This window comes from Lepus europaeus, chromosome 9, assembly GCF_033115175.1.
Source record: "Lepus europaeus isolate LE1 chromosome 9, mLepTim1.pri, whole genome shotgun sequence".
NCBI lineage: Eukaryota > Metazoa > Chordata > Mammalia > Lagomorpha > Leporidae > Lepus > Lepus europaeus.
In genome coordinates this window covers 21,963,074-21,976,948 of record NC_084835.1, presented here as the reverse complement: position 1 = coordinate 21,976,948, position 13,875 = coordinate 21,963,074, and the positions used below count along the sequence as shown (strand labels likewise).

Here is a 13,875-nt window from a genome sequence, read left to right as displayed (position 1 = left end):
TTTTTAGTTGATCTAGAGGAATCCTTTTTTCAACTAAGTTGAAACTATTTTAATGCTCTTGATTTAACGTGCTAAAACTGGGACATGTGTTGAAGATTAAAGCAGATTAGAGTTAGGAGATTAAGATCCTCGGAGCCTCTGTGTTCTTCCTTGACTGATAGTTGAGGAGTTAAAGTTCCTGTAATCTTAAACACATCTCTTTTGACTGATTATTTTTTTCCTTAATTTTCAGCAGGGTCCAAAACTAGAATTCAACAAAAAAGACCAGTAATCACATTTTCTCTATGCTTTGTAGACTCTGTCATGGATTTATATGAATTGAGTTAAATTCAAAACTCCAAAATGAGTTTGTCTAAGAAAATTTTGTCCTCTGAAAGCTTTACCTGATTATTCTGTAACTATTCTTCATTTTTATTTAAAGTTTTTTCCCCTCTTTATTTGAGAGAGAGAGAGATACTGTCCATCTTCTGGTTTCCTCCAAGTGCCTGCATCATTGAGGGTAGGGCCACACTAGGAACTCAGTCCTGGTCTCCCATGTGGATGGCAGGGACCCAAGAACTTGAGCTATCACCCGCTGTCTCACAAAATACACATTAGTAGGAAGCTGGAATGGAGAACATAGCAGGGAATGAAATCCAGACACTTTGGTAGGGGATGTGGACATCTCAAGTGAAAACCTGCCTCACAATTCATTTTATAGGAATTTTTTAGAGATGGGTACTTGGCCTAATTTTTAAGATTGGTTGGGACATCCAAATGTCATATCAAAGTGCCTGGGTTTGGATTCCAGCTCTGCTCCTGATTCCATCTTCCTACCAATGTGTGCACCCTGGGAGGCAGCAGGTGATGGGTGAAATAATTGGGTTCCTGACATGCATGTGTAGACTGAGTTCCTAGCTGCCCAGCTCCAGCTATTGAAGAATGCACTGTTGGAAAGGAGCTTTCACTGTCTGACTTTCTGTCTCTTTGCCTCTCAAATAAAATAAAATGGAAATCTTTTATCATTTAACCATTTATTTTCCTTTTAAAAAAGGTTTATATAAGTTTAATGTTATTGAAGTTTCTAAAAAATTTCAGAGTCTTGGCCGGCACCGTGGCTTAACAAGCTAATCCTCCGCCTTGCGGTGCCGGCACACTGGGTTCTAGTCCGGTTGGGGCACTGGATTCTGTCCCGGTTGCCCCTCTTCCAAGGCCAGCTCTCTGCTATGGCCCGGGAAGGCAGTGGAGGATGGCCCAAGTGCTTGGGCCCTGCACCCGCATGGGAGACCAGGAGAAGCACCTGGCTCCTGGCTTCGGATCAGCGAGATGCGCCGGCCGCAGCGGCCATTGGAGGGTGAACCAACAGCAAAAGGAAGACCTTTCTCTCTCTGTCTCTCTCTCTCTCACTATCCACTCTGCCTATCCAAAAAAAAAAAAAAAAAAAAAAAAATTCAGAGTCTTACTTAAAAGTTCTTATTTTAGCTACTCCTTTTCTTCCTCAATAGTGTCAGCTACTGTTTATTCATTTGTTAGGTCTGATTCTTTAATTTTAATTAACCATCTATCTCTTTTTTACAGAGTTTTTCTATTCTCTCCTGAGCTCAATATAACCTAAACAGTTGAGATTATTCAGAATCCAAAGGTTAGCTTACCTGTATTAAGAAATAAGGGCTAAGTTCCAAAATGACAGACTCACCCCATCCTCCCATCTGTCAAGGTTGAGGTTGCCTTCTCTTTTGGAACACAATTCTTAGGGTTTTCAGCTTCACAAGTGCTAATAATTAGATATTTTCTTCTTTTGGAATGGTTGACTTTATAGGGATCATTAAATCTGAAACTAATGAGATCTATCACATTTTTTATTATGTTTTTTATATCATCAGGGGTGTTACTTAACCAGTTTTTTATGTAATTTTACCCAATAGAAAGAAGAATAAATCTCATCGGGATATTAAGCGAATGCAGTGTGAATGTGCACCTCTTTCCAAGGATGAAAGAGCCCAAGGAGAAATAGCATGTGGAGAAGATTGTCTCAATCGACTTCTTATGATTGAGTGGTAAGTAAATTTGAATGCTCTGGTTTTGCTCAATTTTGCTATTAAATGCCTCTAAATATTAAAAATAATTATTAATGGAGAATAATATTTAACCTTTTCCTGCCTATGGTTGAATATTTATAAGCAGTAAAATCTCTAATGTCTGTAGAAAACAGACATTAATAAGGAGATAAGATTCCCTTGGAATATGCCTTAGATTATATACCTGGCACATTTTAAGTGTTCTGTGAAGTACTGCTGTTACTAATGCTAACATTAATGTCTGAGAGGTAAATGTTGGTAGTACTTTTTACTATAAAATGAGGTAAAACCTTACTGTTTAAAGGGAGAGACCGATCTTTCATCTGCTGGTTCAATACCCAGGTGGCTACAACAGCACGTAGGTGGCAGGAGCCCAAATATTTGGGACATCTTTTGCTTTTCTCAGGCCTTAGCAGAGAGTTGGATTGGTGCAGCTGGGACATGAACCGGCAGCCGTGTGGGATACCAGTGTTAGAGTTAGCAGCTTCACCTGCTACACTATAACACCAACCCTAGAAATAAAATCTTCTTATATATTTTTTCCTGGATTTACTAATCAGAGCTACACATACAAACTTACCTGAATCCTTACCTTTGGTGCACTAGGTATTCTGTTTATAGTTTTTTTTTTTTTTTTTTAAGATTTATTTATTTATTTGAAACACAGAGTTACAGAGAGAAAGAGTAAGAAAGAGGTCTTCCATCTGCTGGCTCACCACTCCCCAAAGGACTGCAATGGCTGGAGCTGGGCTAATCCAAAGCCAGGATCCAGGAGTTTCCTCTGGGTCTCCTATACGGATGCAAGGGCCTAAACACTTTGGCTGTCTTCTACCGCTTTTCCAGGCCTAGCAGAGAGCTGGCTCAGAAATGGAGCAGCTAGGACTTGAACCGGCACTCAAATGGGGGTGTTGGCACTGCAGCTACAGTGCTGTGCTGGTCCCTGTTTATAGTTAATTCATAGTTATTTGCCTTCAATTAATGGACATTTGCTTCTGTATTATTCCTATAAAGAATGTAAACATCTTTATATTAAAAAAAAATTGGGAAATTTTTTTTACAAATCTGATGAAAAAAGATATCCTTATTTTTATGTATTTATTTTTTAAAGATTTGTTTATTTTATTTGAAAGGTAGAGTTAGAGAGGTAGTTACAGAGAGAGAGAGAGAGAGAGAGAGAGAGAGAGAGATCCTCATCCTCCATCCACTGGTTGATGCCCCAGATGGCCCCAATGGCTGGAGCTTCTTGTTGGTCTCCCCTGTGGGCTTAGGTGCCCAAGGACTTGGTCCATCTTCTAGTGCTTTCCCAGGCCATAGCAGAGAGCTGAATAAGAAGTGGAGCAGCCAGAACTCGAACCGGTGCCTAGATAGGATGCCGGCACTGCGGGCAACTAAGCCACAGTGTGGACCCCAGATAGCCTTATTTTTAACATGGAAAGAGTATTAAGGTGGTTTATAGTGTGGCTGCCATATTTTTAATGTTAATGAAATGATTTTTTTGAAGCTTAGTTTTTGTTTTTTTACATCTTCTAAAAGAATTTGTAAAAGTATACCTTTCTTAAAAAAACTAGAGAAAGCGTTTTTGATATTCCTTTCTGCACACTAAAAGTAGAGATAAAACAGATGAAATATTAAAAGCAGGGAGACACAGTGCTTAAGTCGCCTGACTGTTCTCAGGTCAGCAATGTGAGGGACCCACTGCAGAGTGTCATCGGTACCTCCTGGCTGGTGGTACATCCACCTAGCCAGCAGAGCTCCTGCCCGTGTCTGCCAACTGGTTTGGGAGATCCAGGCATTGCCTTCCCTTTGGCTCCCCAGATGCACGGACTCCCCTGTCTCCCCCACTCCCACCCCCCAGCGTGGACAGCATGATGAAATACCTCCTATCTTTATGCCAGAGCTAAGTGGTGCAGGGTTTTGGCTCCAGCTCCAAGCAGCTGTGCATCCCCACAGCTAACTTCCCTGAGCAAGTTGTAGACAGCCTTCCAGCCAATCTCCCCACTGGCATTTATTATGGCTGGGCCAGCATTGGAAGTGGGGATATCCATAAGATGGTGGGGAGCATAGGATGGAACCCATGTTGCAAGAATGTAAAGAAATCCATGGAAACTCAGGTCATGCATACCTTCACAGAGGACCTTTATAGGGAAATCCTCAGTGTGGCCATTGTTGGCTATCTGAGACCAGAAAAAAACTGATTCTTTAGAATCACTTGTTTGAGCAATTCAAGGTGGTACTGAGAAAGCTAAGAAATGATTCAGTTTACCAGAACATTTGAAATGCAAAGAAGATAATTTCTACAAGGTTCCTAAAAACAAAATAATGAATGGCCACTGATGAAAAATAACCTTATTTATTCATTCACTGTTTTCTAGTATTTCACTGTTCATAACTATGCAGTGTCATCCTGGTAATATTTCAGAAGTCAAACATTTTCCTACAGCTATGGATTAAACAGTACAGTGTAGTTACATATCATGCTTCAGCTGTTGAATTAAGCCCATCATGCTGCAGTGCTGAAAGGATTCACTGAAAAATCAAGATTCTTTTTTTTTTTTTTTTTGATAGGCAGAGTTAGACAGTGAGAGAGAGACAGAGACAAAGGTTTTCCTTCCATTTGGTTTACCCCCAAAATGGCTGCTACGGCCGGTGTGCTGCGCAGATCTGAAAGCAGGAGCCAGGTGCTTCTCCTGGTCTCCCATGCGGGTGCAGGGCCCAAGCACTTGGGCCATCCTCCACTGCACTCCCGGGCCACAGCAAAGAGCTGGCCTGGAAGAGGAGCTACCGGGACAGAATCCGGCGCCCCAACCAGGACTAGAACCCTGGGGTGCCAGCACTGCAGGTGGAGGATTAGCCTAGTGAGCCGCAGCGCCGGCCAAAAATCAAGATTCTTTTTAGGCCGGCGCCGCGGCTCAATAGGCTAATCCTCCGCCTTGCGGCGCCGGCACACCGGGTTCTAGTCCCGGTCGGGGCACCGATCCTGTCCCGGTTGCCCCTCTTCCAGGCCAGCTCTCTGCTGTGGCCAGGGAGTGCAGTGGAGGATGGCCCAAGCCCTTGGGCCCTGCACCCCATGGGAGACCAGGATAAACACCTAGCTCCTGCCATCGGATCAGCGCGGTGCGCCGGTCGCAGCGCGCTACCGCGGCGGCCATTGGAGGGTGAACCAACGGCAAAAGGAAGACCTTTTTCTCTGTCTCTGTCTCTCACTGTCCACTCTGCCTGTCAAAAAAAATAAAAATTAAAAAAAAAAAAAAGATTCTTTTTAATGTATTACTTTGATTAAAATGTACCACTAGAAAGATATTAAGTGTCTTAAAATGGAAATGAAATTGCATCTGTGAATTCCATTCATGAGTCTGAATAAAAAGGCGAGTCAACTAATTTAAGATGATAACTGTGATTCTTATGGTACGATACCAGCATGTGTGATTGTATAGCCTATGCTGCTAAACAGAAGGCTTGGGAAAAAGTAAGTACACCAAATAAAAGTTTGATAGTTCACTATAAACCTAAAAGGAAAAATCCAGACATTTTTGCATTAATATATTATTATAGGAATGCAGGCTTTTGTGAATTTCATTTTACTCATTTCCTTTATGACATCAAATCATTGTACTCTATTTGTGTGTAGCACTGCCTCAATCATAAGTGGTTTAAGCCTCTCTGCCAATCAGTTTGTCTCGTAAGACAGTAAATTAACTGTTTCAAATCTATAGGTCTTGTATTTATTCTTTAAAGTTTTTCTAGAATTTTATTTTATATGAGAGAAAGAGAGAGAGACCTGCAATGGCTGATACTAGGCCATGGCCGAAGCAGAGGCCAAGGACTCAACCCAAGTTTCCTACATGGGTGGCAGGAACCCAACTCTGTGAACCATTACTACTGATTCCCAGGGTCTGCATTAGCAGGAAGCCAGCATCAGGAGTCAGAGCTGGGAACTGAACCCACACAAAGTACATTAGTATCTTAACCAGAGTCCTAACTTAGGCCAAACATCAGCCTCCTTTCTTTTTAAGAATATGTATTCTTGATCTCGAACATTTTTATGGAGTTTAGTTATTTCTTCCTTTAAGCATTGTCAGTGTCAGTTTTTTTTTACATCTGGAATATCCTGCAACCATGCACTTAAGAGATTGTGTCTGTGTTTACCATTCCATCACTGTATGGACAGTGATTAAGCACATATTGCATTGCATTTTCAGAAAGTCAACCACAAACTTCATCATTAGACTTCCTCAAGATTTAAATGAACACATAACTGCTTTTTGGTGTGTGTTAGTTCTTAAAGACAAAACATGCTTATTTTCCCCTTAGTTTAAATGGCCCTTAAGTAGTTTTCCTATGAGATATTTAGAAAGTTACTTATTTTTTAATGTAATTACATGTTCCTGAACAAATCTAAACTGTTGTAGTTGCATGTGCACAATGTAATTTAATATTAAAGTGTGCGTATAGCTTGAGGAAATGTGTTAATAAAGTTGTAAATAAATGATCTTTGTACTGTGCATTTTTCCTCTGATTTTTGACCACTTCAGTCTTTGTTTATATGGGCAGAAAGTTGAAATGATTGAATATTTAGGAAGTTAAAATTGCAGATTGTTCTGGGCCCCTGTAACAGTAAATTGTATCACTGTTCACTTGAGTAGTATTTTTGATGGTGGCAGGGATGATTGAGGGTAGGCATAGAATTATATGGAAGGTAATTTTAATGATCACTTGCTACAAATAATTTTTCTATAACCTGTATAAGTGATTTAGAAAATTGGTTTTAATAAAAATAGTTGTAAAGTATATAGAAAATATGTATAGCTGTTGTTGAAGAGGGAAGTTTGGAAAATATGATTGGGTTATGTTTTACTTTGTGGTAGTATGAATTTATGCCAGACATCACAGTTTGGCTGTTTCATTGCTGTATAAAAATATTTAGAAGATACAGTTTTCAATGTTAGAAATTCGAAGCATGAAAGTAGCTACAATTACAGTGGCTTTATGAAGCAGTTAAAAACCAGTATGGAAAGTAGAAAAACAGATTGATGTTTGATTTCTCTAAATAAAGTCTATGATTTTTTTTCTTTTTTCTTTTTTTTTTTTTTTTTATTTGACAGGCAGAGTGGATAGAGAGAGAGACAGAGAGAAAGGTCTTCCTTTTTGCCATTGGTTCACCCTCCAATGGCCGCTGCGGCCGGCGCGCATCTCGCTGATCCGAAGCCAGGAGCCAGGTGCTTCTCCTGGTCTCCCATGCGGGTGCAGGGCCCAAGCACTTGGGCCATCCTCCACTGCCTTCCCGGGCCATAGCAGAGAGCTGGCCTGGAAGAGGGGCAACCGGGACAGAATCCGGTGCCCCAATCGGGACTAGAACCCGGTGTGCCGGCGCCGCAAGGCAGAGGATTAGCCTGTTAAGCCACGGCGCCGGCCTGATTTTTTTTTTCTTAAAAAAAAAGATTAAAAATTGTTACTGCTGTTCTAATTTGATATTGTTGCCCTAGACTCTGCATTATTCTGGGTTTTCCTGTCAACCTTGCTAAAGAGATGGGAAGTGAAGAATTTGTTTCTTCATATTGTTACCACATTCAAACTTTTAGTAGTTCTCTGTTGTTTTGAGGATTAGTTTCAAATTTAGCTTTAGTTTCTAACCTGTTCATAATATTATATCATCAGCTTGCCTTTCCATTCTCCAGAAATCCATCTTTCTTAAGAGTTACCATTAGCTGTTTTATTCCCCTTTCTCAAATAGGTCTCGTTTTCTCCGTCTGCACATAGGAAGGAACAGTTTATCTTCAGCTCTCTTATCTCTGTTTTGTAGAGATTGTGCTTTAATCCTGTTGCCTCCTTAAAACTTGACTTCATTAACTCAATCTAGAGCAAATACTCCATCTGTGGTGCATTGGTAAAAATGTTACATATTGCTAGTTTGGCAGTGAATAATAATGTATTAGAAATTATTGTTGGGACTAGCACTGTGGCATAGCAGGTAAGGCTGCCACATGGAGTGCCAGCATCCTATGTGGGTGCCAGTTCGAGTCCTGGCTGCTGCGCTTCTGATCCAGCTCCCTACTCATGTGCCTGGGAAAGCAGCAGAATATGGCCCAAGTCCTTACGTCCCTGCACCCACATGGGAAACCTGGAAGAAGCTCCAGGCTCCTGGCTTTGGATCAACCCAGCTCCAGCTGTTGTGGCCATTTGGGAAATGAACCAGTGGATGGAAGCCCCCCTCCCCCTGCCCTTTCTCAATCTCTTCCTGTGCCTCTGCCTCTTTATAACTCTGCCTTTCAAATAAATAAATAAATAGATCTTTAAAAAAAAAAAAAGAAAAATTGTTGGTAATTTCTATAGTAGTCTTAGCTGGCATGAAAAACCCTTCTATATGCCAGCTTTGGAGTATTAAAAAGTCAGTGAATGTTTTAGTCTAGTAACCATTGGAGTTGTTGTTGCATTTATTCTGAATAAGGATATGTTTAATGATGACTTTGGTTTCTCTGAAATGTAGTAAGCTGTAGTAAGTATTTTCATTCTAAAGAACAAATTAATAGTGATTGGAGTGGGATGTAAAGGAAGGTGAACTGATAGAAAGTTAATTCTGCAGAATTTTCAATGTACTGTAAACTTACATGCAGCCTGAAAATGTTTTCTGGACAGGGAGTGATAACCAGATGACAAGCCTGTATTGGGAGTATATTCTGTTTAGGTAACAGTGTAGACAGCTGCAAGGCATCCCTTTGTGATGGAAATAATTATTGAGGAAGGCTCATCTGGGATTAGCCTCAAATATGCTGATCATGACATAAAGATGGGAATACTTACAGTTATATAATATAATCTAGTGAAGATGTTTTGGTTTTTTTGCTGTCCTAACTAGTTTTCACTCATTTCTCTTGTCAGTTCTTCTCGGTGTCCAAATGGGGATTATTGTTCCAATAGACGGTTTCAGAGAAAACAGCATGCAGATGTGGAAGTTATACTCACAGAAAAGAAAGGCTGGGGCCTGAGAGCTGCCAAAGATCTTCCTTCGTAAGTTATGTTTTAATCACCATTCATTTAATTTTTGTATTATTGAACTTGATTAAATGTTTTGCTGGAAAGTAATTTCTGTGATAAACTGAGATTTAATACTAATTGTGCAGATTGACTACTTAGTAGCTAATTTATAAAAAAAAATGTTTTTCCACTGGTTTTAGGAATTTTTTTTTTTTTTGACAGAGTGGATAGTGAGACAGAGAGACAGAGGGAAAGGTCTTCCTTTGCCATTGGTTCACCCTCCAATGGCCACTGCAGCCGGCGCATCTCGCTGATCCGAAGCCAGGAGCCAGGTGCTTCTCCTGGTCTCCCATGCGGGTGCAGGGTCCAAGGACTTGGGCCATCCTCCACTGCCTTCCCGGGCCATAGCAGAGAGCTGGCCTGGAAGAGGGATAGAATCCGGCGCCCCAACCGGGACTAGAACCTGGTGTGCCGGCGCTGCAAGGCGGAGGATTAGCCTGTTGAGCCACGGCGCCGGCCTGGTTTTAGGAAATTTTTTTAAAAAAAGATCATTCTGTCTGTATATACAAGAAGAGTATTTTATCAGTTATAATATTTGGACTAGACAGAGCCTTTCTTGTCTGATAGTTGTTTCATTTAATTCTAAGCATTTATCAGGTATTCACAGTATACCCCCAGAATCCCCATGAAATTGTATAAAAAGTAATTAGGACAGAATCCATTAATATACATCGAATTGAGTTGTGATTAAAGGAGAAGACAATATCTGAAATAATTAAAGTAGAAAGTTAAAGCATACTTGAACTTAATAAACATTAGTTGGATGAATATGTGTTGCACTCTAACTCAAGCCACTTTTTAATGTAATGCAGTGAAGGGTTCACTTCATATTCTACCATATTTCATATTTTTGAAGCACCTAATTTTTTTATATAGCATGTTTAAATATTAGTGAAAGTGAATTTTATTTTAAAATTAAATACATATAGATTACATATGTTGTGCAATGTATCTCACCGGATTGTCTCATTATGTCCTATTCCAATGCATTGTATCCTTTAAATATTTAAGTAAATAATTGTCTAAGTTTTTTTCTCTTTTCTTCTCTTCTCTTTTTTTTTTTAAGTTTATTTATTTATTTGAAAGGCAGAGTAACAGAGAGGCAGAGGCAGAGAGAGACAGGTCTTCCATCTGCTGATTCACTCCCCAGAGCTGGGCCGATCTTCCAAGCTTCCTTCAGATCTCCCATGCGGGTGTGGGGATCCAAGGACTTGGGCCATCCTTTACTGCTTTCCCAGGCCATAGCAGAGAGCTGGATCAGAAGTGGAGCAGCCAGGACTTGAACTGGCACTTCAGGCAGCAGCTTTACCTGCTGGCCCCAAAGTAAATAATTTTTTTAAAAGAAGTGTTAGATTTGACCTTTGACGTTGTTAGCGAACTTTAAAGACAATAGAAGGGCTATAATATTTTAGGGTGCTTTCTTATTTTTCTACAACAGAAAGCCTCTAAACGGTTCAGTGCTTCCTAATTTCTTTAGAGCTATTTCCCAGTTGTGAATTTTTTTATGATACTGTAAACCAGACCTGAATATTTGTATTAATATCCAGTTGGAGAAAGAATGTATGGTTTGGTAGTATATGTAAATTATAAAAGCTTCTTAAAATCAACATCCTTTAAAAATATTAGGAAGGCAAAAGTTTGTTAGATGCTAGATAGTTTACATACATTTTAATTATATTTTGTGTATTACCAAACTTAGTTGCTTCACAGTATTTCTGTCTTCTTTTGCAGGAACACCTTTGTGCTAGAATATTGTGGAGAGGTCCTTGATCATAAGGAGTTCAAAGCTCGGGTGAAGGAGTATGCACGAAACAAAAACATTCACTACTATTTCATGGCTCTGAAGAATGATGAGGTAGGTAACATGTTGGCTTTGAAATTAATCTGGAAAGTACTAGGTTTGAGAGAGTTACTGATACTAACTGATCTCTGAAATAATAAGTGACAAAGTGAAGGACTGAATAATATAGTTTCTGTTTGTTTACTAAAAAGATGGGTTAAGAAGATGCTATTTTCAAAAGAATTTTTTTTGTGTGTGAGTGAAGTTACATGTATTTTTGTTAAGTGTCTTTAATGTCTGCCTTAATAGAAGTCAGCTAGATTCTCATATTAGCCTCTGCATTTCATGTGAAAACGTAAAATCTGGGGACTAACCCCCAGACCTACTTATTCTAATACTGGATAGTGGGCCCAGCAAGTTTTAACAAACTTTCCAGGAAATTCAAGTACACAGTCAGGTTTGAGATCTATAGCAGGGTGACATAGAGTGGGTTTAAAAATTAAATTTTACACACAGAAAATGAGATTGGAATGTAATAGGGTATAAGAAATAGCTTAAAGTAAATGGGAGTGACATTGACAGGTGTTGAGATAATTTTGCCTGTAGACAAAATATTTATAGTTAGCAGATATTATAGAAGCAGTTAGATATTTTGCATTTTGATATGTAAAATAGGTTGAGAGTTCTGTAAAGCAAGGTGGGAGAGAAGAGTATGTGTGTATGCACTAATCAGTGTGTCTTGAATTTGTGTTTTTTTGGCAAAATTCACAGATATTTTAAGGTATCTTTTTTTTTAAAGACTTAGTTATTTATAAGTCGTAATTAAAGAGTGGGAAAGATAGAGACCTTCCATTTGCTGGTTCATTCCCCAAATAGCCTCAATGGGCAGGGCTAGAACAGAACGAAGCCAGAAGTTTCATCCAGGTCTCCCACGTAGGTGCAGGGGCCCAAGCGCTTGGGCCATCTTCTGCTGCTTTCCTAGGCACACGAGCAGGGAGCTGCATCAGAAGTGGAGCAGCCAGGACTTGAACTGGCATCCGTTTGATGCCAGCACTGCAGACACCACCCAGCCCACTATGCACAGGTGCTGGCCCCCAAGGTCTCATTTTTAAACTCTTAAATTATCTTATTTCTCCAGATAATAGATGCCACTCAAAAAGGAAATTGCTCTCGTTTTATGAATCACAGCTGTGAACCAAACTGCGAAACCCAAAAAGTAAGTTCAGGTAGATTTAAAGATATTTGTTCAAGATTGTTGCTTTGACCATTAATTTTAGATCTTATATCAAAGGTTCTCATGAGTTTTATTCTTTATAATTTTCTCTTATTTACTTTATTAAATATTTTATTTTTTAGAATGTTTAGATTTTTAAAGTTTTATTTATTTATTTGAAAGTCAAAGTTACACAGAGAAGGAGAGGCAGAGATAGAGAAAGAGAAAGGTCTTTCATCCGCTGGTTCCCTCCCCAGTTGACTGCAACGGCCAGAGCTGTGCCGATCTGAAGCCAGGAGTCAGGAGTTTCTTCCGGGTCTCCCATGCAGGTGCAGGGGCCCAAGGACTTGGGCCATCTTCTACTGCTTTCCCAGGCCATAATAGAGAGCTGGATCAGAAGAAGAGCAGCTGGGACTCGAACCGGCACCCATATGGTGCCTCCACTGCAGGCGGCGGCTTTACCTTCTACGCCACAGCACTGGCCCCTACTCAGATTGTGACAGCTGTCATTTTTCTGGTCTAGAGTCTGAGAATTCAAGTTGCATTTACTTATCACCTCTCCTTAGCAATAATTATCTTAGATGTTGTTTCAGAGATGTCAGAATGTAAAACTAAATTTTAATTTGATGAAGTTCAGTGTGTACCATTGTGTTCAGATTCTTTGTCAGATCTTGTTAAGGTACCAAATTTGATTTTTTTAGTAATAAAAGATATTGAACAATAGAGCTATTAAAACTATTTTAGATTGAGAAAGCTTATCAACCCATTCTTCACATAAACCTACATCACTGAGGTATTGACCCACTTCCCACAAAAATATATGCCATAGATTTCCTCTCATGTTGAAGGTAGTGCTTTTGACTCCTGGATATTTTTTACTCTTTGATCTGTGCACTAATAGATCTTATTTATGACTCTTCTAAGAGCCAAACCATATAACCAAGAACTTTCTGAAATATTTTAACCTAAGTTCTAGTTCTTTTTTTTTTTTTTTTTGACAGGCAGAGTGGACAGTGAGAGAGAGACAGAAAGGTCTTCCTTTGCCGTTGGTTCACCCTCCAATGGCTGCCACGGCCAGCATGCTGCGGTCGGCGCACGGCGCTGATCCGAAGGCAGGAGCCAGGTGCTTCTCCTGGTCTCCCATGGGGTGCAGGGCCCAAGCACTTGGGCCATCCTCTACTGCACTCCCTGGCTACTGCAGAGAGCTGGCCTGGAAGAGGGGCAACCGGGACAGGATCGGTGCCCCGACCGGGACTAGAACCCGGTGTGCCGGCGCCACAAGGTGGAAGATTAACCTACCAAGCCGCGGCGCCGGCCTAAGTTTGAATTTTTCATCAGTAATGTGCAGTTGGTTTGGGATGGAGCTGTGCAGTCTTTGACATATTTTCGGGCACTACAAGGTACTTTTGTATCTACCCCATTTAGATTTTTGACTTTAATGCATCTTTTCTGGGAGTTTTTGCTTACATTAAGCTGTATGATCACTTTTTCATGAAATTAGACTTTTGGCATCATTATTATTTTTTCTTTTTCATAAAAGATTTATTTATTTATTTGAAAGTCACATTAGCAGGGAGCTGGATCAGAAGTGGAGCAGCTGGGTCTTGAACTGGCACCCATATAGGATGCCGGTGCTTCAGGCCAGGGCATTAACCCGCTGTGCCACAGTGCCAGCCCCAAACATGGTTACTTTTTTTTTTTTTTTTTTTTGACAGGCAGAGTGGACAGTGAGAGAGAGAGACAGAGAGAAAGGTCTTCCTTTTGCCATTGGTTCACCCTCCAATGGCCGCTGC

General features: G+C 40.2%; 1 protein-coding gene and 1 pseudogene across 5 annotated transcripts in view; both read left to right on the top strand.

Annotated features, from left to right (window-relative positions):
• Positions 1–13,875, top strand: part of SETD2 (SET domain containing 2, histone lysine methyltransferase) — a 118,662-nt gene that overhangs the window by 35,633 nt on the left and 69,154 nt on the right. For all 5 annotated transcript variants that reach the window (XR_009866788.1, XM_062200726.1, XM_062200725.1 and 2 more), the window contains 4 exons: positions 1,905–2,036; positions 8,934–9,062; positions 10,821–10,944; positions 12,008–12,085. Coding sequence is in view for 4 of the 5 variants with exons in the window: in XM_062200726.1 (XP_062056710.1) it covers positions 1,905–2,036; positions 8,934–9,062; positions 10,821–10,944; positions 12,008–12,085 (463 nt within the window). In the remaining variant the exon portion in view is untranslated. The remainder of the gene's footprint in view (positions 1–1,904; positions 2,037–8,933; positions 9,063–10,820; positions 10,945–12,007; positions 12,086–13,875) is intronic.
• LOC133766474 (riboflavin kinase-like) lies at positions 3,923–4,391 on the top strand (annotated as a pseudogene).